At 37.2% G+C, this 26,772-nt stretch overlaps 1 protein-coding gene across 1 annotated transcript in view; it reads right to left on the minus strand.

The window, feature by feature from the left end:
• Positions 1-290: 290 nt before the first annotated feature.
• Positions 291-26,772, minus strand: part of PRKAA2 (protein kinase AMP-activated catalytic subunit alpha 2) — a 72,646-nt gene continuing 46,164 nt past the window's right edge. Inside the window, exons 5-9 of the mRNA XM_039238865.1 lie at positions 24,861-24,948; positions 22,897-23,121; positions 8,489-8,993; positions 6,908-7,034; positions 291-5,661 (exon numbers count right to left, since the gene is read on the minus strand). Coding sequence (XP_039094796.1) covers positions 5,423-5,661; positions 6,908-7,034; positions 8,489-8,993; positions 22,897-23,121; positions 24,861-24,948 — 1,184 coding nt within the window. The 3' untranslated portion in view covers positions 291-5,422. The remainder of the gene's footprint in view (positions 5,662-6,907; positions 7,035-8,488; positions 8,994-22,896; positions 23,122-24,860; positions 24,949-26,772) is intronic.

Below are 26,772 nucleotides of genomic sequence, written 5' to 3' on the forward strand. Positions count from 1 at the left end.
ATCATTTTTAAAGCTCATCAAACAAATTACGTTTCAAAGTTTTGTTAAGATTTGGGAGAATATTGGGGCGCCTGGGTGGCTTAGTCGGTTAAGCGTCCGACTTTCGCTTGGGTCATGATCTCGCGGTTCGTGGGTTCGAGCCCCGCATCGGGCTCTGTGCTGACTGCCAGCTCAGAGCCTGGAGCCTGTTTCAGTCTGTGACTCCCTCTCTCTCTGACCCTCCCCTGCTCATGCTGTCTCTATCTCTCTCCTAGAAATAAATAAAACATTAAAAAAAAAAAAAAAAAAAAAAGATTTGGGAGAATATCAAGCCAATAATTAGGTAGTTTGTGAATATAAACAGCCTCTATGAAAATAGTGTTTATCACCTAAATACACATACAAAATGAAAAATTATCAATCTGTATATGAAATTTAGGTAAGCCTAATTCAGATAACAGTCAAAACCTATGATAATTTAAGTTAGGGGCTGGAGCTACTTTTACTTTTTATAAAGATTGTGCTACAAGAATCCTCTAAATAAAATTAAAGATTCATGCCTAAAAGTTTCTTCAGTGTTTTGGAAGCACCCTCAATAACTCAGAAGTATTTTAAAATATCAATATGCTAATCATAAATGCTTCAGGTAATTGTATTAGTACAATCAACCAGTTCAAATAATTTAAGAAATATTCAATTAAGACTATTTTATGTCACTCTAAGACTCGAAAGCAATATAGATCTGTATTTATCTATGACTCGGCTACTCAGATGTTTCAGTGAGTCAGACTGTTCTCCCCTGGAGGTAAGTGGCAAAGAAACAGCAGTGATCATCGCTCAAAACTTGTATGGCATTAAAGCTTTGTGAAGAGCTCTGTGGTCCTGCTTCCTCATCTGGAAAATGGTTACCTCACAAGGTTGCTGTAAGGTATTAATAAATAAGTTAATAGACATGGTCTCAGAATCTAAAAGTCACTATAAAAATGTACCAAACACTTCCCACACTTCAAATTAGTACTATTTTGCCTACGCTAGGTACACATGATGTTTTAACATGTTTGGTTTTCTGGATGATTTTTGCCATTTGTAATCCCGAGGGCAGCTGTATTAAAATTTTTTCAAGTATTTGCCTTTAAAATACCTCACCGAACAAATACAGAACATTCACACTATAAAATTTCTAAATATGTAAAAAGTGAACACTAACACAAATCACATAAAAAAAGGCAAAGACAGAACTTTAAAGCTCAAAGGTACCTCAGAGGCCTTTTAGTCTATTCCTCCCACTTTAGAGGTTACAGACTGAGGCCCAACATAGGTGTGACTTACTAACAGATTGCACATATCCCTTATCCAGAGTTCCTAATAGAGCCTCTGAGAATTATTAAGTTACATTCCCTATTTAAAAAGTCACAGAATGACCAGGTAAAGTAATACCAGACTGAAAAGGTGGAGATCTTTAAAAACAAAGATGGACAAAACTGTGAAGATGTTTAGCATTTAGATATTGAGGTTTCACAGCCATTACCAGGATTTAAATTCGTAACCAGTGAATAGACAACGATACAGTGTCTGTGGTAGGCACGGTCTACGCTTTTTATATTTTATCCATTTATCCATATTTTATAAATGGAAGATACAGTGCTTATCTGTACAGTGCTTAACTGAGTAAACTGCACAATAGAAGTAATGAATTCAAATAGTCAAAATACCTGTAACCATTTTCTATGATTATTTTCTCAGTTATGTCTCATCTAATATAAAAAACCAATTTATGTTCCCTGAGTACAAACTGGCTAGAGAATAAGAAAAAGCAAGCCCACAATTATGTAACTGTTATGGGAACCCTATTTGCAGAAAATGGAGAATTGTCTGGACTACATAAACCCAATTCCCTGACACAGAAATACCATTACTTCTGATTAATTTAGGCTCCTAGATTTTTCTTATAGAGGACTAGTATTAAGGAATGTGAACACTTGAGATTACAAAAGTATTTCAAAAGTTTGTTGTTTCAAAACAAAAACCCACTTGAAATAGTTTGCCTATCTCCCTACTCAATGAAAGATGTTATCTGATTCCTACATTTAAAGATATCAGGAATTAGATCTAAATATGGTGTCCTATATAAAAGCATTTAGAGAATGTTCACTGACTACACATTTTGAAAGGGAGAATCAAGGTCATGAACTCACTGCCAACAGGGTCATCAACAGTCACTAGTCTCGTAGGCCTTTTTTTTACAAATAATCTTAAGGTTTTTTAGCTATCCGTTCAACACAGCACAGAAGAAATTTTGCTCCTAAACAATACCACAACCTGATTAAGAAGATCAAGGTGCTATGAAACACATCGCACACACACAAAATTCTATGTAGTCCAGCATTTGCTCAATGATTTTGTCCACAGGTTAAATAACATGAATTTTTTCTGATTTTGAACCATATTCTCTCCAACAACTGATGAGAAAAAGATATCTTAATTCTATTCTTAACTACTCTAATTTTAGCAACCTGGGACAAAGTATTTTTCAAAATTGCCTTTTCCCATGGGATATTAAGTTTAAAAGATAGTTATATTACTTTGGGCAAAGCAGGGTTAAAGTTAAATGGTATTTTTTTTTTTCACTGAAGGACGTTTCAAAGTCTTAATGCTCATAATCCATTGCCATCCTCAGGCAGGAGAGGCCTGTGACATTTTCCAAACTTGCTCAATGGGCTCGTTTTTCAGCAGAGCATCTCAAGGGAAACACTTTCAGAGTGCTACTGCAGAACCACATGGAGTCCATTTCCATGATGTGATTAAGTCTTTATAACCTAATAATAGAAGCTCTCCTCCAGAATCTTAACTGGAAATTCTTCTCACCCAGATCTAACTACCACATACCACATCTACAATCAACCAGCTTACAAGACTGAAATGTGGGAATTGAGCAATTGATTCTTTCCCTCTTCCTGCTTATTAGCAACAAGAGCTTCCCAGGACAGTGTTCTAGCCCCTGTTGGGCTGGACTGAGCCTCCTGAAATCTTCTCTATACAAAGCAATTTACTACGCCTTCTAGAGTCACAGAGTAGCTGTACTTTAAAAACTTGAGCATACAGGAATCAAAACTGCAACCCTGGTTCTCCTCAAATTCAACAGGTAACCATCAAAGTGTAGGTATTCACAAATACTGGCAAGAATGAGAAAATAGCAAATATTTTTAATTCTCAATAAACGTGATAAACATCCATATAAAATAATTTTTATATGACTAAGTTTTTAATATCTGACTTACAGAGCTAAAATGCCACTGTAGTCCTTGCTACTGTTTCTCCACCTTCAAAATTCCTAGGGATTTTGTCACTGGGGCTAGGACTCATCAGATTAATTCCTCATTTCTAAGGTCATCCCATTCATAATCAAGAAAATGTTATGAGGTGGCCCTGTTTTTCCCAAAAGAGGTATTTACACATTTGGAGAGGCCAAAATTATGCCCTATGCATAATGCACGTCAGACTAATAACAGCAGGACTGCTTTCCCTATAAAAACTACAAAAAGTACCCTTTGTTGCCACTAGATGGCAGCCTTTCAAAGGCTTAAATTTAAAACAGTTTAATGTAAACCCACCCTCTTTCCTAAACTGGCAAGCAAAGATTCCTTTCAATTTAAGTCAGATTTAAAAGTTCTTAACACCATTTTTAAAAAGTTCTATAAGCCAATATGATGTGACACACTGCAAACTCCTGACTCAAAACTACTTAAAGACAGACATGCTTATCTTCCATAAACACAAGAGAAACTTAGCCTAACATTTTCATTTGCTTCTTGATAGAAAACATCATTTTTGGCAAAGAGAAACCTGTTTTCAAGAGCTTAATCTTTCCTAGGGTAACTCAGGTGAATGAGAGTGTTAATTACAACATATTAAACAAAAGAATAGATAAATACAAATTAGATAAATTACACATAATTTAAAAATTAAATACTTTCACTAAAACAATATAAGCAATGAGCTATTATCTACTCTGCTGTATACAGGTTTCTTTTTAATCTTTAAAAAATAAAACCTGCACAAGGCAAAACAAAGAACCTGTTTGGTTTTCCTTTAAAAGCACTGGTGTCTGAATACATATATGTATATATGTAAACAACACATATTTATTCAAGAGAGGGTTTGGTTTTTTGTTTGTTTTTTTTTTGTTTTTTTTAATGTTTCAGGCTTCCCTACCCTAACAGCCTCAACAGTGAAGGTCAGAGCCTATTAAGCTTTGGAACTACACAAAAGCCCTTAGGGCCAGAACAATGGTTTCAAACTGGGTGGCTAGAACCAAGATACAGAACAAAGAAAGGGACCCAGAAAAGCTGTAAAAGCTAAGTCGGTCAGCCACTAAGAATCAAACAACAAAGACAATGGTGGTAGGAAGGTTGGGGAGGAGACCGGCTGCTATAACAAATTTGAACTTCAGATGAAGAATGAGCAGTGTGGGATACAACAGGACAGACACAGAACTCTCCACCACCACATACATTAAGTCAAAGGTAAGAGTTCTCTCTTAAGGGACTGCTGATATTTTGTTTTGTTTCATTTAGCTATTTTATCATGCTTGGTGAAATACAAAAATAAATAGAGCCAAAAATAATCTGAGGAAAGTACTTCTGAAGGCATGTTTTAAAATGATGTTAAATTTTTTTAAAAAATGATAACGTTTATGAAAAACACAAAAGTTGTTGCAATTCTAGATGTCCCAATACTGAGTAGAACATTGAAGGCTCTTAAGATAAATATATTATTCGAGGAAATCTCAAAGCCTCTAGCTGATTACAGCTGTTTTTAAAGAACCTGGAAAAACCAGTTACCTGTTTCAGGACCACAGCCCTTCTGTTAAAACACTAGGCAGTATTTGCAAAAACTAAAGCTTCTAGAAGAACTTAGTTTCTGAAATTTGGAGGACAAGCCTTTAAGATTTTAACATTTAAATACTATCTTACTAACTGCCGTATTATTTTTTTAATCTTCTTGTGCAAGAGAACAGGGTGCATAACCACAACTTAAAGCCTGCTGAACTTTTTAGGAAGTAAACTGGATTTACCTACATTAAATAGTAAAGCAAAAAGGTATTGCCAAACTATCCTTTGATGAGACGGTTCACCAGTGAGAGTATATTAATCATCTATAGTGAACTCACAATTTTAAATTAACAATAATCTTCACTAACGTTAACCTATTAAAGGTACTGCCTATGAATTTATCATAGGCAAATAGAATTACAGATGTCTACAGGTAAATAAAATGTCAGACTTTTTTTGTTTTCAGTAATTCAATGGCATTGAGTGTCCCTTGGAAATATTCATGACTCTCAATCAGTATTCCAGAGTATGTGATATCCATAAATAAAATAATAATTTCAAGAATATATCTGATTTTCACAGTGCAATAACAAAGACAAACTAGAGAAACATCAACGGGCTAAAGTAGTGATCAGACTGGCACACATTTCAAAAAAATCCATGGTGTGGCTGCCTAGGCGAGGTGACACTGAAGACAGTGTGCTTCCTGTCAAGGAGCCAGAAAGAGAGCCAGAGAGTGAATGACTCTCTGCTGTTACAGAATCAAAACTCGATCTGGGTCTATGTAAGCCAGCTGCAGAACAGGAACGCTGAGGTGTTGAGGAACCGGACCTCTGCTCCACCACTTCATCTGAAAAGAACCAAAGAAGAACAAATTACATGAACGGTGTAATTGTCTGAGCCCTTCCATGAAGATGCCACATTCAAAACAGTAAGTAAGCAAATGTGAACAAGCTCAACTTAGTGGGTGTCATGTTTCAGAGTCTGGGGAGCAGGGGTGGCTTTCCTCCCACAATCATAAAAGACATCACTAATCAATCATGACACTGACACAGTCAAAATGTCACCCCTAAATCCTTCTGTCATACAGTATTTGGCATCAGCCTTGTAATCAAATTGATACCCCATAGGAAGAAAGCACATGCTTGGAGGATTATTTTCCTGCAGCATATCAACAAAAGGTATCACTAAAAAAAACAAAAGTTGCCATCATACAGTGGTTCTGAACATTCAGTGCACACTGTGACTGCCTGGAGGAGGGACAAGGAAAATCTTGTTAAAAATGAAGACTTACAATTTCCCAGGACTCACCTCTAGAGATTCTGATCTAGTAGATCTAGGGGTAGTTCCCAAGTATCTGCATTTTAATATGAATGCTGGGTAATTCTGATGATGATGGTCAGGGACTATATAAATACGGCTATTGGTGGTGGTGGTTCAAGAATAAAATTTAACTATTCTATTGAAAACAACCTCCCCAACTCTGACCTCAGTTCTACTCTTATCTAGCACCTGGCCGTGGTTTACTGCTTTTATCCCACTTGGGCCTCTGAACTGAACAAACCCATTTGGTTCATGAAGGTTTGACTTCTGGCACACATTAAGTACTTAGACACAACCCACAACCACCTGCAGATTCCTTCATCTCCTGGACATCTGGGGCAGACGAATGGGCTGAATCCCAGGAAAGACCATTTGGCCAACCAGGATGAAGGAGGCTGATAAACAGGGAAGTGTAAATATTACAATCCTAATGGTAATAACATATGAATGGGGAAATATGACAAAGAACCAGACAACATCAGCAAAGTTTAGGTAAAAATTCCTTCTCTACTGTTCCTTACTTTTGCTCCACAGCCACCAACTTCAAGTAATTTTTTTATGCTAAGGAGGCATTTCTTTTGAAGAGGTGCTGAATTAGAGATACTCCAGATGTCTTCAAACCTTTCCATTTCACTTACATTTTTAGTCAACTCTGGATTACTAAAAAACCAGTACAGAAGACCTACCATCATGTCTTTGAGATGATTTTAACATCTTTTCAACTAGTGCCAAGTTTTATCTTCTCAGAGCTCATGCCTGCATAGCTTCCTTACCATCAATGCTTTTAAAGTCCAAAAGATAGCTTCTGTTGTCAACCAGGTAAAGTTGTAAGCTCATTTTCACATAATTGCCAGTCACTGGATTTTTTCTTCTTACACGAAGATGGTATGCATTCACTACCTAAAATGGGAAATCTTTTTTTAAGGAAAAATGTTACAAATAACAAACTAAAAAATATCTTCCTTCTTATTGCAAAGAATAGCAAAAGAAACAAATGAGAGAGATGGGGTAGAGTAGGAATTCTGAATGATCTTTTTTTAAATACATATTACATAACAGCTTGGTATTTACTTAATCTCTACTGATAGTACTGTCTGTACAGAGCAACTGACACTTAAAGGGAACTTAGAGATTATAGAGTGTCTAGCTCTCATTCGAGATATGCCTCCACTCTAAAACATCAACAGTAATTCTGGTTACCCAGCCTCAACTTAAACATTTCTGCCTATTATTAATATGGAGTAGAAGGAATAGAAGAGAACCAATATGTTAATGGTTTGCATTAGGCAGTATATACAGGCACTGTCACAGAATTTAAGTATTGCAATAATACTTCTGTGAGGAAGTATGATTTGCCTTTTGAAGACAAGAAAACTACAGCTCAGAAAAAAGACGATTCTGGGTTTTCAAATCATCTATCAAATTAGTTTCAAGTTTTTTTCAGTATGGAATTTTAAAGACATTGATGTCTCTCTTTTAAATGAATTGCTTCAGATATGTTTTTAAATGATTTAAGGAAATATCATTTTGCTTATTCATTTCATGTTACAATAAAATGAAAAGGACTAATTTTTCAAACATGTCAAATGAATATATGCATGGTGCATTTGAATGTTTTTCTTCTTCCTTTAAAAATATATTCATAGTCTTCAATAAAGAAACAAGAGTGAAAAAGGATACTGAGATGGAAAAAAAATGTTTTTCCCTCAACACAGACTCAAAGAGAATTGCAATGAATTTGAGCACTAATTTGAAAAAAGGAAAACTAAGGACTGAGAGTAAGAAAAATATACCATAACTAAGGATTAAAAGCACTAGACAAATAAAAGAGATTTTCTCAACCTAGAGAAAAGTATTTGTTAACTAAAGGAATATATACTGATGGTATCATTTGTATTGACCACTAACAGCTATAACAAGTGGGGAAAAAAAAAGAGAGCAAAAAGTTAAACAGCTTCGGTGAAGACACATGACTTTTTATTGCCATGATGCAGGTGGAAACAGGTGGGCAATTTTCTTGGGTGATTTCAGGTTGAGTACTTACTCCTTCTTGGCAAAGAATGCTAGTCGCTAAATCAAAAATATCAGAGGTCCCCCACACTAACAACTCGTCATCCTTACACTAGTTTTGAATGCACGTGGTATATTAATGGGGAAAACAGGATTTATCATCCAGAAGCAACACCACCACTACATTTGTATCTAAATCACTAAATCAAAAACAACTTTTTTATTGACCCTAAGAACTCAACAGTTCCAAACAGCTTACGATACAAAAACATAAACACAAAAAGAAAAAAAAGAAAAAAAAACCAACCTTTTACAAATGATCTTAATATACTGCAATTTCCTACCTTCCATTCAAAATCCAGCTGTTTCATAGCTCGGTAGACTTCAGCCATAATGTCGTATGGTTTGCTTTGACTTCTGATTCCAAGATGCCACTTGGCTTTTTTCACAGCTAAAGATTTGGGCTTAGTTGTATTCAGTGCATCCAGTGGACATCTTGCTTTAGGGCTGTCTGCTATAAGAGGTGGCATCCTCTCCGGATGAGGTTTCACGCCTGGGGGAATATGCATGGCACTGTCATCCATAAAGGAACCAGTTGGGGGGCTAGAGGCGAGGTAGAACTCACTGGCTTGGTTCATTATTCTCCGATTGTCAATGACAAGATGATAAGCCACTGCAAGCTGGTCTTGAGGGTCACCACTGTACAAACTGTTCATGACTTCTGATTCCGTGCACTCAAATTTTTCACACACTTCTCTCACAGCCTCATCATCAATGACGTTAGCATCATAGGAGGGGTCTTCAGGAAATAAGTAAGTGGGCAAATCTTGTTTAAACCATTCATGCTCTCTAGGAAAAATACCACAATACACTATTGTAAGAACAGGCTTTAGCAAGTCCCAAATAATTTATACATGGAGCAGTACAATATGACAGAATCAGAAAGACCTGTTCTCTATGTGACCCTGGGTAAGTTAATTGACCCCCACCCTATTCAGACGTAGATATTTGGCTGAAATTTTCTCAGAGGTAAGTAGAACGAGCCTATCACTTCAAAGGAAACAACTGGTAGTGTTTGTTGCCGAGGATAAAGTTTAAGCTTTCAAGCTAAATTTTAGAATTTTATGTAATTTGTATCTGCCTCCACTGGCTTCACAGCTTCCTACTAAAGACTTTGTTGATAACTTTAGAGTGGTAACAGTGAATATGGTTTCTAATAGTGTAATAATGAACAGGTCACCATCTGGAAAATCTTTCTAACTCAATAACCCAGTATTTTCAAAACGACCAACACATGAGGTTACAGAATCATACATGGATAAAACACAAAAGTGACCTGTGGATTTTAATGTAATATAATACAAAAGTACACTGATATCTTTTTTCATTTGGTACTGCAACTAACACGTTAAGCTTTGGCTTAATATCAAAGAAGAATATCCACAACTGCCTAAGACTATTAAAAGCGTGCTTCCCTTTCCAACCACATATTTGATGTCAGACTTTCTTCATGCACTGTAATTAACATACAACATACTGCAACAGACGGAATGAAGAAGTAGACAGAAGAACCTAGCCGCTGTCTCGGATTAAGCCCAATACTTAAGAGAATCTGAAAAACGCCACTCTTGTTACCATTTTCTTTTTGGTTATTTTTCAGAGACGCTATTTATTTAGATTAACAAGTAGTAAAGGTACTGCTTTAGCATTATTTTTAAGTGAATTAAATGTCTCTTTTAAGTTTCTCAGATATTGATATAACCTGCATTAAAAAAACACAATTCTTTGGAATCCTCAATTTTAAGACTGTAAAGGAATACTAAAACCAAAAAGTTTCATAATCGCTCTCCTAAATCTTATTTTCTCACACTTCTGGGCATCTGTACATGATGTAACTACTACCATCCTAGAATATCCCATCCCTTTTCATCGGACTAACATGTACTATTCCTTTGTGCACAAACATTGCTACTGATAGAACTGGGCACTCCCTAAGCTAAATTCAGATCAATATATATTTTACTAGAATGCTTTCTATTGACGGATTGTTTCATTTATGAATATCAGCTAAGTGTATATGATGATGGGGCGCCTGGATGACTCAGTTGGTTAACCATCTGACTCTTGATTTCAGCTTCAGGTCATGAACTCACAGTCTGTGGGTTTGAGCCCCACATGAACAGCACAGAGCCTACTTGGGATTCTCTGCCCCTCTCCTGCTATCGCTCTCTCTAAATAAATAAATAAACAAAAAAACAAACAAACATTTTTTAAAAACTTTTTGGGGCACCTGGGTGGCTCAGTTGGTTGGGCATCTGACTTCAGCTCAGGTCATGATCTCACGGCTCATGAGTTCGAGCCCCACATCGGGCTCTGTGCTGACACCTCAGAGCCTAGAACCTGCTTGGAATTCTGTGTCTCCCTCTCTCTCTGCCCCTCCCCCATTTGTGCTCTCTGTGTCTCTCAAAAATAAACAAACATTACATCCCCAAAGGCAAGGGAGTCAAGAGCAAAAATGAACTACTGGGACCTCATCAAGATTAAAAGCTGCTGCACGGCAAAGGAAACAACCCACAAAAGTAATAGACAACCGATGGAATCGGAGAAGATAGTTGCAAATGACATATCAGATAAAGGGCTAGTAACCAAAATCTATAAGAAACTCACCAAACTCCACACCCAAAAAACAAACAATCCAGTGAAGAAATGGGCAAAGATATGAACAGACACTTCTCCAAAGAGGACATCCAGATGGACAACAGACACATGAAATGATGCTCAGCATCCTTCATCAGGGAAATAGAAATCAAAACCACACTGAGATACCACATCACACTGGTCAGAGTGGCTAAAATGAGCAAATCAGGGGACTCTAGATGCTGGCGAGGATGTGGAGAAACGGGCACCCTCCTACACTGTTGGTGGGAATGTAAACTGGTGCAGCCCCTCTGGAAAACAGTGTGGAGATTCCTCAAAAAATAAACAAAAGAACTCCCCTATGACCCAGCAATAGCACTGCTAGGAATTTACCCAAGGGATATAGGAGTGCTGATGCATAGGGGCACATGTACCCCAATGTTCACAGCAGCACTCTCAACAATAGCCAAAACATGGAAAGAGCCTAAGTGTCCATCAACTGATGAATGGATCAAGAAGATGTGGTTTATCTATACCATGGAATACTACATGGCAATGAGAAAGAATGAAATCTGGCCATGTGTAGCAACATGGATGGACCTTGAGGGTGTTATGCTGAGCGAAATAAGTCAGGCAGAGAAGGACAAATACCATATGTTTGAACGTATAGGAGGATTAGGATTAGAACCTAACAAAGGACCATGAGGAAGAAGACGGGGGAAAATAGTGGGGGAGAGGGAGGGAGGCAAACCATGAGAGACTCTTGAATGCTGAGAACAAACTGAGGGCAGACAGGGTTGGGGGAACGGGAGGCAGGTGATGGGCATGGAGGAGGGTATTTGTGGGGATGAGCACTGGGTGTTATCTGGAAACCAACTTGACAATAAACTATTAAAAAAAAATAACAAAAAAACAAAAACAGAGTGGAGCACCACACGGCATCACAGGGAGAGTCTAGTGACGAATTACAATAAAACGAGAAAAACGAGTATTTCCAAAAAAAACGTCTTTTAGTAATTCCTGTTAATCATCATGGTTTTTCAAGATATTCCTGGCTAACTAGTCCATTAAATATTAAAAAACTTAATTATCCATCTTGTGCCAAAAAGTTTTAAAAATTTCTCCCAGATGAAGATTTTTGTTCTTGTTTCATGAAAAATGATATAACTTATATTTGAAAGTTCTAGAATAAAAATAGTAAGTCTGAAAAAAAGTAAACATTAAAAAAAGTTTTAATAAAAATAAATTTTTAAGGTTATACTATGACAAAAGGACTCTCATCCTCACAGAGATTATATTCTAGCTGTATAGATACAACAAATGCTCAAAAAAAAAATAAATACACAGTTACAAATGCACAAACATGAAAATCCTGTGATCACAATTCTTAGTGGAAAGCACACTGTAAAATAATATATAAAAGAATGGGATGCATCTGATTAGGGAAGCTACTGAGTGGTATTTAAGCAGATAACAGGATGATCAGAAATCAGCTAAGCAAAGAGCTGGGAAACAGGTATTCCCAGCAAAAGAAACAATACACGTAAAGACTGAGACAAGAAAGAGTTGTGCCATGTTCAAGCAGCAAGAGGACTGAGGTCACTGTCATGAGAGCATGAGTTACAGGTGGGAAGGTCAAAACATATCAGACATTTCTGACAGCTGGAAGTGGTAAGAAAGATTTGGGGCCTAGAACCTATACTTGATGAAAATCAGTGAAAGAATTTACAGAGACAGGGGTGACGGTGACCTGATCTAATCTGCATTCTGTGAAGATCATTCTGCTTGTGACAGAGAAATTGAATCGAAAAGACAAAAATGATGATGATGTTGACGATGCTCGTGCAGCAGTCCCAGGGAAATAATGGTATGCCAGGCCCCAAGGATGATACAAAAGTAAATCTTCTACAGCGTCTAGTAGATCTTTGTACAGAACACTCACCGCCTGACATGGTGATGATTATAGGTGTTGATTTTTTTTCTTAATCTTACCCAATAAACTCAGAGCTCCTTGAAACAGCATCATGCCTTACTTAGTTATATTCCATTACCAATATTGTGTAAATGCTCAATAGATGCAAAATAAATAAATGATGAATACACTCAGTATGAAAACCAAAATGAATTCATTAATGTGTTTATTTCCGGTATCAGACTAAGCACCCAAGGCTTGATAAAAATGTGAGGTGTTAATTTCTTCAAAAGAAATAGATGTAAGAAATTGTATGTCTAACATTTTTAAAATATCAATGACAAATAGGGAAGATGAGCACTTTCAAATGAACTCCAAAAATTCACTCTTCCATAAAAACATGAAGATTACTAGCAAAAATGATCAAACCGACTCTTCCAGAACTCTGGAAATTAACCAAAAAAAGCCTGCAAAAACCTGAGAAGTATTTACTCAGGAAAACAGCTGATCTCGGTAAAAACAGTGAGATGTGAGACATTTTAAACTGCCCTGTATCCACCTTCCTTTCCCCCATTTCCATGGTAGCCTTGAAAACCAACAGCATCACAATCATGGTAGCCCAGAAAACTAGCAGCCTAACAACCACTAAGGGGAAATTGGTTTAGAAGAGCAGAATAGGTTTAGAATTCTCCAAAGTCCTATCCCTATACAACTGTCATTATTTGACATGTCTGGCAGTTCCCTGAAAATCTCCACTTTGCGAGCCTTGTCTTTATCTGACCTGATTTCAGAGCTCCCTCACTGCAAACAGCCTTCTCCCTGGAACATTTGTCAAAAACAATCAATGGCATCTGTCTGACATCCCTGCTGCCTAAAGAGGCAGTAAGAGTTGGAGCAAGAAAGAAGCTAACCAAAACCCTTAAAATGAAAACTTGAGGAATAAGAATTCCACTGCGATCTTTGAAATACTCTAATATATTCCTGGGACTCAAGAAGGCCATGTCCATATGCAGGGCTGTATATATGTCCAAGAACTACCCTCATTTCTAATTACTGGCTCACATGGAAGCTCTGTGCTGACAGGAAGGAAGTGAAGACTAAAGCAGAGTTATGAGCTTCTCACTGGAGCAATGAAGACATGTGCACAGCAAAGGCTGGAAGACTCCTTAGATCAACGCATTCGAGGAAAGCTCTAATAATAAGGTGACCATTAAGCTAACCAAGCAGAGATTTCTGTGGCCAACCATGAGAAAATATATAAAATTTATGGAATTAGTTCAGTAAAATCACTAAACAAGAAGAGCAGCAGCAACAACATACAAGAATTGCAAACTCTAGGCATACACCCAAAAGAAATGGAAACGTGACCATAAAAAACTTGTGCACAAATGTGCATAGCAACATTATTCTTAAGAGCCAAAAAGTGGAAACAATTCAAGTATCCATTAAATGACGGATGAACAAAATGTACTGTATCTATACAATGGAGTACTTTTCAAGAAAAAGGGAATGAAGAACTGATACATGCTACATCATGAAGGAGCCTTGAAAACATTATGCTACATGAAAGTAGCTAGACTTAAAAGGCTACATGCTATATGATTCCATTTATATGAAACTTTCAGAATAGGCAAATATGTAAAGGCAGAAAGTAGATTACTGGCTTCCAAGGGATAAAAGGAGGGGAAAATGAGTAATGACTGCTAAAGAGTATGGAGTTTTTCTTAGGGAATTAGAAAATGGTGATGAATGGGGAGCCTGGGTGGCTCAGCTGGTTAAATGGCTGACTTCGGCTCAGGTCATGATCTCATGGTCCATGGGTTCTAGCTATGCATCAGGCTCTGTGCTGATAGCTCAGAGCCTGGCACCTGCTTCCAATTCTATGGCTCTCTCTCTCTGCCCCTCGCCTGCTTGTGCTCTCTCTCAAAAATAAATATATGTTAAATTTTTAAAAAATTGTGACAAATCTACAACTTGGTGAATATATAAGAACCACTGAATTATACAAGGAGCAAACTTACGGTATATAAATTATCAAAAAATGTTTAAAAATCATAAAAAGGGGAAAGAATTCACATTTTTATTTTTAATTCATTCATTTAGACAAAGGACCAAATTATTTACCATAAAAAAATTGCCAGTTAAAAAGTTATACTCCCAGCTTTTGATTTTCAGGAGTCAGTTTATGAATTAGCTCTATCAAGGGAACCCGTATCCAGAATGTTTATGAGGGTTTGCCCGAGACAGCATCAGTTTATTTCCCATGGGCTACTACACAGCCATCAGAAATTGTCTGTCACTACTATCTGATAACCAATTCGATGCATGACTTAAGACTCAATGAGTTATGGAGACTCCATGAAAATGAAAACACAACCATCCAAAATCTCCAAGATGCGTGAAAACAATTCTAAGGGAATTATATAGCAATATAGGCCTACCTCAATAACTAAAAATAAACAAATAAATAAAAGCTCACATAAACCATCTAATCTTACTCCTAAAAGGAACTAGAAAAAGAAGAACAAAGTCCAAGGTGAGTTGGAGCATATAATAAAGATCAGAGTAGAAATAAATGATATAAAGACTAAAAAACAGTAGGAAAAAAAAATCAAGCACTGGTTCTTTGAAACCATAAACAAAATTGATAAACCCTTCACCAGACTCATCAGGAAAAAAAAGAAAAAAGGCCCAAATAAAATGAGAAACAAAAGAGGAGGACTAACAACTGATACCACAAAAATACAAAGGATTATCAGAGAATATTACAAAAAGTTATATGCCAACAAACTGGATAGCCAAGAAAAAGTGGATAAATTCCTAGAAAGATACAGTCTTCCAAAACTAAATCAGGATGAAATAGAAAATCTAAACAGACCAAACTAATATACAAAATTGAATCAGTAATGAAGAACCTACCAAAAAATAAAAGTCCAGGATCAGATGGATTCACAGTGAAACACTGAAAGAAGAGTTAATACTTACTATTCTCCTCAAACTTGTCAAAAGAAAAAAAAAAGAGTAAGGAAAACTTCCAAATACATTCTATGAGGCCAGCATTATCCTCATACCAAAACCAGACAAAGACATTACAAAAATAGAAAATTACCAGCCAATATCCCTGATGAACAGACACAAAAATCTTTAAAAAAAAAAAAACAAAACACATTAAACAACACATTAAAAGGATCACTCATCACAGTCAAGTGGGATTTGTTCTGGGGGATGCAAGGATGGTTCAACATTTGCAAATCAATCACCCTAATACACAAAATCAACAAAACAAAAATCAAATGATCATCTCATTTGACAAAATTCAGTATCTGTTCATGAAGAAAAACTCCAAAAAAGTGGGTTCAGAGGGAAAAGATCTCAACATGATAGAAAGCCATATATGAAAAACCCACAGCTAACATCATACTCAATGGTGAAAAACCAAGAGCTTCTCCCCTAAGATGGGGAACAAGACAATGATGTCTACTCTTACCACTTTTTTCAACATAGTACTGGACATCCCAACTATAGCAATCAGACAAGAAACGGAAACAAAAGGGATCCATATTGGTAAAAAAAAAAAAAAAAAAGAAAGTCAAACTGTCACTATTTGCAAACGACATATTATACGTAAAAAATCCTAAAGACTACCAAAAAACTAATTCTAGTATTTTTCAAGAAATTAGTGAAAATTGCAGATACCTACAAATCAATTGCATTTCTACACACTAATAATAAAGTACTAGAAAGAGAAATTATGAAAACAATTCCATTTACAAATGCACCAGAAATAATACCTAGGAATAAATTTTGACTAATGAAGCTAAAGACCATGCTTACAGACTGGAAGAATGAATTTTTTTTAAAGTTTATTTATTTACTTAGAGAATGCGCGCGTGCATACACACACACACGCGCACACACACACACACACGAGCAGGGGAAGGGCAGAAAGGGAGAGAGAGAGAGAGAGAGAGAGAATCCCAAGCAGGCTCCGCATTGTCAGCGGATCTCAAGATCCAGGAGCTCATGACCTGAGCCAAGATCAAGAATCAGATGCTTAACTGACTAACTCAGATGCCCGAGAATGAACATTGTTAAAATGTCCAAACTACCCAAAGCAATTTTTCACAGAATTATAACAATCTTAAAATTTGCATGGAACTAAAAAACACTTCAAATAGCTAAGGCAATATTGAGGAAGAAAAAAAGCTGAAAGGATCACAATCCCAGATTTCGAGGTGCACTATAAAGCTACAGTAACCAAAACAGTATGGTACTCACACAAAAACTGACACACGTATCAATGGAACAGAACAGAGAGCCCAGAAATAAACCTATGCTTACATGGTCTATTACTCTATGACAAAAGAGGCAAGAAAATATAATGAAGAAGACAGTCTCTTCAATAAACAATGCTGGGAAAATTGGACACCTATATGTAAAAGAATGGAACTGGATGGCTTTCTAATAACATATAAAAAATAAACTCAAAATGGATTAAAAACCTAAGTGAGAGATCTGAAACCATAAAACTCCTACAGGCAAGCACAGACAATAATATCTCTGACACTAGCCGTAACAACTTTTTTCTATGTATGTTTCCTAAGTCAAAGGAAACAAGAGCACAAACAAACTACTGGGACTACATCAAATAAAAAGCTTTTGCAGTGAAGGAAACCATCAACAAAACAAAAAGGCAACCTACCAAATGGGAAAAGATACTTGCAAATAACATATCCAATAAAGGGTTAATATTCAAAATATATAAAGAACTTATACAACACAACACCAAAACAAAACAAAAAACAATCGATTAAAAAATAGGCAGAGACCTGAATAGACATTCTTCCAAAGAAAACATACAGATGGCCAACAGACACATGAAAAGATGTTCAACCTCTGTAATCAGGGAAATCACAATCAAAACCACAAGGTATCACCTTACAATAGTCAGAGTAGCTAAAATCAGAAAGACAAGAAATAGTAAATGTTAGCAATGCTCCAGACAAAAAGGAACCCTTGTACACTGGTGCTGGGAATGTAAACTGGTATAGCTACTGTAAAAAACAGTACAGCGAGTCCTCAAAAATTTTAAAATAGAGGAGCACTTGGGTGGCTCAGTCGGTTGATTAAGTGTCTGACTCTTGGTTTTGGCTCAGGTCATATCTCATGTTCATGGGTTTGAGCCCCACACTGGGCTCTGCAGTGACAGTGTGGAGCCTGCTTGGGATTCTTCTCTCCCTCTCTCTCTGTTCCTCCCACACACACAAGATTATAATCTCAAAATAAATAAATAAACTTAAAAAAAGTTAAAATAGAAATACCATATGATCCAATAATTTCACTACTGGGTATTTACCCAGAGAAAACAAAAACATTAATTCAAAAAATATATAAGCACTCCTGTATTTACTGCAGCACCATTTACAATAGCCAAGATATATTCTATAGTGTCTATATATTATATATATATTATATAGAGCCTAAGTGTCTATCGACAAATGGATAAAGAACATGTGGAATACATGTATGGTGGAGTATTACACAGCCCTTCAAAAAGATGGTATTGTGACATGTGCAACAATATGAATGGACCTAGAAGGTATTATTCTAAATGAAGTAAATCTGAGGAAAAATAAATACCACATTATTTCACTCATAGGTGGAATCCAAAAAAAGGAAATGAATAAACAAATGTTAAAAAGCAGAATCAGACCTATAAATAAAGAAGAGATGGCTGCCAGGGAAGGGGGATGGTATTGGAAAGGATGGACAAAATGAGAAGGCGAGGGGGAGATGCAGGCTTCCAGTTATGGAATGAGTAAGTCACAGGAATAAAAGGCACAGCACAGGGAATATAGTCAATGATGCTGTAATAGCATTAGGTGATAACATATGGCAGCTACAGTTGTGGTGAGCATAGCACAACACATAGAGAAGTTGAATCACTATGTTGTACACCTGAGGATAATGTAACAGTGTGTGTCAACCATACTCAAAAATATTTTTTTTTAAATATTTTTATTTATTTCTAGGAGAGAGAGAGACAGCGTGAGCAGGGGAGGGTCAGAGAGAGAGGGAGTCACAGACTGAAACAGGCTCCAGGCTCTGAGCTGGCAGTCAGCACAGAGCCGGACGCGGGGCTCGAACCCACGAACCGTGAGATCATGACCTAAGCGAAAGTCGGACGCTTAACTGGCACCCCTCAAAAATATTTTTTAAAAGGAGACCAAATGAATTGTAAAGACTACCAAATTTTAGAAATTTCACAGTATGTCCAAACTTCTTTAACTGCAGCTAAAAGGTGTCTTCTATGTTAACATGGTGTGCTGGGCATTATTCTAAGAGCTTTTAACTATATTAGGTTGAATGTCTAAAGTTTCTGATATTCAGCTGTTTTTAGACCTACAGAAATAAATTCACATGGTTCAACTTAAGACTTCCTCCCAACATATCCACTATATATGATGTAACTAAGGCACAAAAAGAATAAGTAGTATGCTGACAGTAAACAGAAAAACTAGGATTCATACTAAAAGATGAACTTCAGACCCTTCACTTTTAAGCATACATTGTATTAACTATTATTAGTAGTAATAACAGTAATACTAAATTTAAGGCACGTGGGAGAATACAAAAATGTTATTTTCATGAAGACAATGTCTATCCTGTCTCTCACTCTATTCCCAGAACGTACTCTAGGGCCTTGAGCAGAATAGATGCTAAATAAATAATTACTGAATAATAAAATGAAAAATGATTAAATGCATGAATACGGAGATATATTTTCTAGCCTCCAACGGCTTACCACCTTTTAAGAAAAATAAGACCTATATGGAAATAACTATAAGAATGTAGTAGCATAACAACTTGGGATATAGGACATGGGCACCTCGACCCCGAGGCCAATGCCACCACGACCACGGAAGGAAGGGAGCTCTGCTCTCAGTGCTCCATAAGCTGGTGGGCTAAGTCATCTGCGTGTGGGTGTTTTTGGTCCGCCCACCACCCACAGGCCTGAGAATGCACCTGTGGATGCACGGACCAAGGTGTGCTGTGGAGGGGAGACCCTGTGGGGCACCTCCTCTTTGCAGCCAGCCCAACTCCACCCTGGATGCTACAGAGGGGCACAACTTGGATCCTGGAGGTTGGCAGGCGACTCCCGAGTGGAGTGAGATTTGAAACCCCGGTGGGTCAATCCACACCCCATACCTTCCACAGTAGCAGATAAAGCACCTCTGAGCTTGTGTTAAGTTCAGCTGGGCCACAAAACCACTAGTAAGTGTGAGAATAAAGGGAAACATAGCTAAAAGAGAGCAGGGAGGCTAGAAGGGAGAGCCCTACCACTCAGTATCATTTACAGACCCCACCAGGGAAAGCTATGCTGATCACGACTGTGACAGCAGCCAGTGAGAAACTGTCATCAGCCTGATCTCTTTTCTCTAGTGGGTTTTGGTTCAGAAAACTCCCTCCCAGCTTTTTTTTTTTCCCCTCTATGAAATAGTTACTTTTCTTTAAACAAAGAAAAGAAAAGAAAAGAATGTAACAGCATAACAAAGATAAAATATTTTGGTATAACAAAGGAAGGACAGCTGTCATAGAACTGACGCAGCAGTGTGGGTTAGTGGAAACAGGACAGGTTTTGAATTCAGGCATTTCTGAGTTGAGACTCACTTCTGCCTCTTATTAGCTGTGTAATTTTCCACACACACAGATTTACTCAACATTTAATTCATATCAAATACACAATGCCTGGTGTATGTTAATACTTGATTCCTAACTTAAATAACCTAACATTTAATAAGAGCAAACAAATAACCATTTTAAGCTTCTGTTTTATGGTATGTAAAATGAAAATAATAGCAGCTACCTATTAAGAGACCACGCAGTGCTATATGTCAATATCTAGCAAAATGCCTGGTATACAATAATTGTTCAATAATTAGTAATTCTTTCCCTGCTGAACTGCATTTTATTGAATCAAGAATCCCAAACATTAAAAAACTGAATTTGGATAAATAAAAAATAACGGAAACTATAAATTCAAGTTATCTTGAGAACACAAATGAATGCCACTATCTTTTTATAAGTGGAAGTTTCTACTTGTACTGAATGCTGCTATCTTATATCAAATCCATATGTATAAATTACTTCATCCTAATAGACTTTTATTTACAATTTTCATCTAAAACTTGTAAATATACAAGTATCGATTTTAACACAAGAGGAATCAGTACTTTTCCTATTCTAAATGAATGTGCTGACAGAAACAAGTGCAAATATATGTATCAGCATCTATAGTTTTCTTTCTAAGGAAAAGCCAATTAAGTGACCCAGGTGCTTGGCTGGCTCAGTCCATACAGCATGTTGACTCCTGATCTCTGAGTTGTGAGTTTAAGCCCCATGCTGGCACAAGGTTTAATTTAAAACAAACAGACAAACAAAAAAACAAAAAATTGTGAACACAAAAGGTTTTATTCCTGCTAAGTTCATTTCCATAATTAAACTTGGTGCTCATTTTCAATCACATTTATTTTATGTATGAGGCCTGGACCACTGAATAAAAGCTAGGGTAAGAAAAAAGTATACAAATGCAAAAGCAATCAGTCCCTGCTTGCAAAAGAGATCAGCAGCTATTGTTTTGTTAAAAACAAAACAAACAAACAAACAAAACCAACAACCTCTATGTCCATCCTTTAAACAGTCTAAGAGTCCAAGGTCTCTAAACAGCCATTCTGGCTTATAAGAGGAGAGATTTCTGGAGAGATGGTAAAGAATGTGTTTATAAATAAATAAGTGATGAAATGTTAGGTAAGAACAAAAAAAAAGAAAGAAAGAAAAAAACACCCCTGGGAAACATAACACGGTAAATAAAAACTAGAAGGTAATGAATTACCGTGGGTTGTGTATGCTAGATCAAGGTCCTATTCACAGTAACACTGCACGTTCCAAAGTTTCTCACATAACAAGAAATCCTTCACAGTGCTAGCAGTTATTTTTTTATTCAAAATCTTAGCAAAACTTATAATGCTTTATTTCATCAACCATATATAAAATACATAAATTTCATTTCATTTGTATTCCATTTGAAATGTATTCACTTTTTTTTAAGTTTACTTATCTTGAGAAAGAAAGAGAGAACACATGCATGCGTACACAGGGGAGGGGCAAAGAGCGAGGGAGAGACAGAATCCCAAGCAGGCTCCAAAGTGTGAGCCCAGAGCCTGACACAGGGCTCCGATCCCACAACTGTGAGATCATGACCTGAGCCAAAATCAAGAGCTGGACACTTGACTGAGCCACCCCTGAAATTTATTCAAATAGTTTCTCAGCGTATACTACACTCGTGGGCCTTCTAGCACTGTGTGTACTAAGATGGGTAAGACACTCTCTCTACCCTTATGTAATAATTTAGGACTGGAGGAAGATGCACTGAGTAACAGCTAGATACAAGTGACAATGACAAAATAAAACCATGAACAAAATGTGGAAATCACAGAAGTGGAAGCAACTAACACTGCCTAGAGGTATCAGAAGTCATTTCACACAGGAGGTGATACATAAGAATTTTAAAGGATGAATGCAAATCTATTAGGTCAAAAAAAGACAGAAAAGGCATCAGAGACAGTAATATAAATTAAAACATAAAGGCATAAAATATATGCTCTTTGAAGAACAAAGAGAAGCTGAGTGTAGATGAGGCACTGGTACCAGCATGTGGTGAGGACTGAGACTTCAGCAAAAGGAAATGGAGCCTTATTAGAAAGGGCCTTGAAGGATTTGCTACTTAAGCTAAAACGTTTGGGAAACAATCCGAAATATTTTTAATTTTTTTTAACATTTATTTATTTTTGAGAGAGAGAGAGAGACAGAGCCCAAGAGGGGGAAGGGCAGAGAGAGAGGGAGACACAGAATCCAAGGCAAGCTCCAGGCTCTGAGCTGTCAGCACAGAGCCTGACATGGGGCTTGAAACCACTAACCCTGAGATCGTGACCTGAGCCGAAGTCAGATGCTTAACCGACTGAGCCACCCAGGTGTGCCCAATCTGAAATATTTAAAAAGATGAGTGACCTGATCAGGTATGTGTAAAAAGGAAAGTAAAATGCCTATGCAATTAAGTGTTACAGAGACTAACATAAAGCAGGCATTCAATTAGTGTTATTAATACTACAAAATTCACATAACAGTTTCAAAAAGAATAATCACCTTATATCTTTGATAGTTGCTCGTTTCAGGGGATCAACCTGCAGCATATGCATCAAGAGAGTGGCAACAGAACGATTTAGATATTCTGGGATATAAAAAACACCACCTCGGATCTTCTTAAATAACGTAGGTACGTGCTCATCATCAAATGGGAGGGTACCACAAAGAAGGGCATACAAAATAACTCCGCAGCTCCAGATATCAACTTCAGGACCTGCATACAATCTAAGAAAAAGGACGACAACACAAACCTGAAATACAAGTATCGCCTTTCCTCATCCGCGTGTAGCCGGTTTCTGTATGTACATAGTACAAACCTGGTTTATATTGATTTGCAGGCCTTCAATGAGGGCCATGGCCACACTCCAACACTCAATACTTGTTCCCCACAGAGAATTGGTCTAAGCAATTACTATTCACGTTTTCCAAAAGAAAGCAGTATTTTTCTTTGTCACAAACTTACTGAACTAATTGGCTTATTAAAACAAATAAAACTTAACTATGGTTGATTGTTTTATGAAAACATCAAAGTAGATAACCATAAACTTAAAAAAAAATACTATAGTGTATAAGTTAAATTGTTTTATCATAAAACTACAAGGAAAAAAGTGCATATGTAACAGAATTTTTTTCCCTGACACACCTATTTTATAGAGTATTTGAAAAATTACAGGGCCTAGCTAGTTCTACAGCCATCTCTTTGACAGTATTTGTCCTGTATAACATTATCCTGAGTATGACTTTCATTCCACGCTTGTTAGGTTAGCTCACGGGACTAAGGTTAGCTTTGCTACACATAACCTATGCCTGGAATATTATTCCCTTCTTCTCTCACCTATATACAGTATTAAAATGCTCCTGATAGCACACTGACAAACCTGGGTCTGAGGTAACAAAGTAAATCTGTTATTCCAATTAAAAGAATATAATCCATTTCAAAATGGTACATCATTTATCTGTCATTTGATGTAATATCCAAAACTCCTATATCTGTTCTTGCAATAATACCTTTTCTGTATTTTCTCTCAGAGAATTCTGTTAAGTTTTTAAATCAGACATTGGTCACTGTAGAAAGTCTCCAGTTTATCACTGCAATCTGTATAAACATTTTTTATATACACCAATGGGTAAGTTCTGAACTCTACTTGTACAGTTCAATTTCATGAAATGACAATATTGTCCCCAAAAAAACCTCAATCTTCTAAAGACAAAACATAAAACAAACTCTATATAGTACTTTATTTAAAAATACGTAAATTATTATTTAACGGCTATCTGATAGGAATGCTTGAATATAGCAAATGCTTTCTCTTATGTGTACTTTTCCAAAATAAAGAAAATGAAGATTTCTTTCAGTCTTTTTTTAATGGAAAAACTCCTTTAAATTCTCTTCAATAATTTAGCATCACCACAGACTCATGAAACTTTGAGAACAGAGAGAAAAAGTTCACCTAAGGGTTTTATGAGCATCAGTACACTTCTTATCTCTTCCATTAACACTTTACTCTTTGCTTACATCCTTATATTTTCTTTTCATTGCAATGTCTAAGTGACTTATACCTCTGCATTCTGCACAGGGGAACCTAGGTGTGTTATATATTGCCACCCTAAATGGGACCAAGAACACTAATACTGTCCTATCAAGCACTTAATGCTTCAATTCTTTTGTAATTATGTCCAACAAACATTCATTCTCTGTTATTACTGTATCATTAATAATATCAAATATAACTAAGAATAAAAATTATACCTGGAAAAAAGAAAAAGTCCTTAAATATACTTGTAACAAAATCTAAACTATTTAAAAAATTATTCAATAAAGCTATTCTCTCTTAAAGAATGGAAAAATTAAAAGGGCAACTTGTTCCTACTGTGTTAATCTTATCCTCCAAACAGAATACATAATTGTTATTAAAATGAACAAAAGATTATGAAAAGCTTCATCTCCACCCACCCATTATTACCTGCCTGAGATGACTTCAGGTGCTGCATAATTGGGAGATCCACAACTAGTTCGCAGAAATTCACCATCCGACATCATATTAGACAATCCTGAAAATAAGAGTAACGTTTACTTTATACTGGATATTTTTTATTTATTTTTTTTAAATTTTTTTTAATGTTTTATTTATTTCTAGGAGACAGAGAGAGAGACAGCGTGAGCAGGGGAGGGTCAGAGAGAGAGGGAGACACAGAATCTGAAACAGGCTCCAGGCTCTGAGCTGGCAGTCAGCACAGAGCCAGACACAGGGCTAGAACCCAAAAACCGCGAGATCATGACCTAAGCAAAAGTCGGACACTAAACTGACTAAGCCACCCAGGCACCCCTATACTGGATATTTTTTAAAGTAGACATAAGTACATGAGGGAAAATATCAAGTCTTTCATCTTCTATACATATTTTTTAATTATTAAAAAAATAAAGCAGTGGTGGGCGCCTGGGTGGCTCAGTCGGTTAAGCGTCAGACTTCAGCTCAGGTCATGATCTCATGGTTTGTGGGTTTGAGCCCTGCGTCGGGCTCTGTGCTGACAGCTCAGAGCCTGGAGCCTATTTCAGATTCTGTGTCTCCTTCTCTCTTTGAACCTCCCCTGCTCACATGGTCTCTCTCTCTCTCTCTCAGAAATAAATAAAACATTTTAAAAAGTAATAATAAAAAAATAAAGCACTGGAAAGCATTTGTTAGACTAGAAAAAAACATTCCAGCATGCTTACACTTTGACAAAAAAGATAAAGCACATCATGTATGACTGGAATTCCTTTTTCTAAATAAAAATGTTGAGTCACTTGAAAAATATGAGGTTTTCCTAAATTATATGAACTTTTCCAAATGTAAAAGCATCAAAATCCTTTTGCCCATTTCTAAAGCTGAAAGAATGAAATGGAGCCTATTACTTTTTATCCTATAGTTTTAAAGCCTTTAAAAATAAAATCTCCCAGTAAAGTTTTTTTTTGGGGGGGGGAGTCAACATGGCAGAGCTACAAGTAGGGGAACCCAAAGTTTTCTCATCTCTCAAACACAGCAGTATTGAGGCCAGAAGACGGAATTCCGGGAATCCAGGCTACAAAGTGACAGAAACATCTCTAAGGGCCCACGGGGACAAATTCATGCGCCATAGGTGCGTGACAGCCACCTGGGACATAAAACAGGTGGCGTAGGCACAGAAGGGAGGGATCCTGTTCTTGGGAGAGACACAAAGAAGAGAAAGAGAGGCTGCAGAAGTGTAGGACTATATTTGGACAAGAGAAAAACCACAGACCAGGAAACAGAAAAAATAGAGAAAACCAATCTTTAGCATCATCCACGGTTGCAGGTCTTTCTCTGGACTGGGGCCTGCGCCCTGTACACTAGCCTGGGGAGGAGAGGAGCCAGACCCAGGCTCGGTAGCAAGCTTGGAGACTCAGTTGGAGAGCGCGGACCCTTCCCTTGACTGCTGTGGGAAGAAAGTATATACCCACTCCAAAGACAAAAGACCCTGTAGACGCTTGCCAGCCAGAGGCCTTTGCTGGCTGGGCAGAGTGAGTGGCACTACCCCAGAACTGGGGTGCACAGACAGGGATCCTTATGGTGACGGGGACTGAATCTCAGCCGAGTGCCTGGGAGGTGCAGGAGATAGTGGAGCGGAGCAAACAGGCCACTCGTGTCTGCACGGCACTGTGAGGACAGCCTGAACAGAGTGGTTGGGGACACCTGATCTGGGGAGGAGAGATAGAGTGGTGTCCCATTTTCTCCCCATCTCCAAAAAGGTTGGACTTCAGGGAAGGGACAAGGGACCCACAGTGCAGGCAAGAGCCGCCTACACCAAACCACGCCCCTCCGTGCCTGATAACTGCAGATCTACGGAAGCAAGACCGACACTGAACCAGAGGGCGCTGCA

Source organism: Hyaena hyaena, unplaced genomic scaffold (assembly GCF_003009895.1).
Source record: "Hyaena hyaena isolate Hyena2069 unplaced genomic scaffold, ASM300989v1 scaffold_5, whole genome shotgun sequence".
Taxonomy (NCBI): Eukaryota; Metazoa; Chordata; class Mammalia; order Carnivora; family Hyaenidae; genus Hyaena; species Hyaena hyaena.